Source organism: Callorhinus ursinus, unplaced genomic scaffold (assembly GCF_003265705.2).
Source record: "Callorhinus ursinus isolate GAN/ISIS: 27379988/994484 unplaced genomic scaffold, GSC_fseal_2.0 scaffold5405, whole genome shotgun sequence".
Classification (NCBI taxonomy): domain Eukaryota; kingdom Metazoa; phylum Chordata; class Mammalia; order Carnivora; family Otariidae; genus Callorhinus; species Callorhinus ursinus.
In genome coordinates this window covers 1-1,182 of record NW_027402459.1, presented here as the reverse complement: position 1 = coordinate 1,182, position 1,182 = coordinate 1, and the positions used below count along the sequence as shown (strand labels likewise).

The window sequence follows — 1,182 nt, the reverse complement described above, 5'->3', positions numbered from 1 at the left end:
GACCCTGTGCCCCGTTAAAACTAGAAGCCAAATGTGGAATGGGTATTGGTGGGTAGTTGGTCTCCCCCACAAAGGCCTTGCTGGCAGGATCGGGTGCCTGAAAGGGAGTGTTGTTTCCCATGAAATTGGCAATTCTGGGAAGAAAGAAATCAGGGTGGATCCAGTGCAATCCTACATTAAAATAAGTTTCCTTCTGAAATATTTGCTTAATATGTTGTACTTATCTCTATTACTGTACTTAATCACATTTCATAATTATGTGTTTACTTATTTGTGGCCCCTGATTAATCTTTTTTAAAAAATATTTATTTATTTGAGAGAGACAGAGATAGCAAGAGAGAGCACAAGTGGGAAGGAGGGGGAGAAGCAGACTCCCCGCTGAGCAAGGAGCCTGATTCAGGGCTGAATCCCAAGACCCTGGGATCATGACTTGAGCTAAAGGCAGACACTTCACCGACTGAGCCACCCAGGTGCACCAACCCCTGATTAGTCTTGAAGTTTTCTAAGTGTATGAATTGAAGTTTCTTTTTTTATGTATCTGTATCTTTATCTTATAATTTCTGTCTTCTTTCTACCTATTTACAAAGCCAGTGCCTAGTACAATTCTTGGTACATGATAAACACCGATTAAATGCTCTTTGCATAAATGAATCCATTCATCTTCTGTTGGTAAAGGTCAATATTATTTTTTTAGCTGTCTTCCATGTAACTCATGACTTTGCTGACCTTTTTTCTACACACAGTGTTCTCTTTACTGCGCTCTTTACATCTTTGTTTCTTAAAGTATAGATTAGAGGGTTAAGGGTGGGTGTGATGATGGTGTAAAAGAGAGAAAGGAACTTCCCCTCATCTTGGGATGTGCTATTCTGTGGCCTCATGTACATGTAAATGATTGTTCCATAAAACAGAGTTACTACTGTGAGGTGGGAACCACATGTATTAAGGACCTTACTCCACCTTGCCTTTGACTTGATCCTCATGACAGCTTGAGTGATAACTCCATATGAGATGAGAATTAGTGATATAGGTGCTAGAAGAAATATCACTCCAAGAGCAAAGACAGTGATCTCAATTACTTTTGAGTAGACACAAGCCATCTTGACCAATGCTGGCATCTCACAGAAAAAATTATCCACTTCCCGGTGCCCACATCTGGGTAACTTCAAAGTCAAGGAGCAAACA

The 1,182-nt window shown here is 40.3% G+C and overlaps 1 protein-coding gene across 1 annotated transcript; it reads right to left on the bottom strand.

Moving 5' to 3' along the window:
- Nucleotides 1–710: 710 nt before the first annotated feature.
- LOC141372305 (olfactory receptor 2W1-like) lies at nucleotides 711–1,178 on the bottom strand (the record flags this gene model as incomplete). The annotated part of the gene is made up of 1 exon (XM_073890811.1): nucleotides 711–1,178. A coding segment is annotated over one exon (468 nt), but the record flags the coding sequence as incomplete, so codon positions are not given.
- Nucleotides 1,179–1,182: the final 4 nt, after the last annotated feature.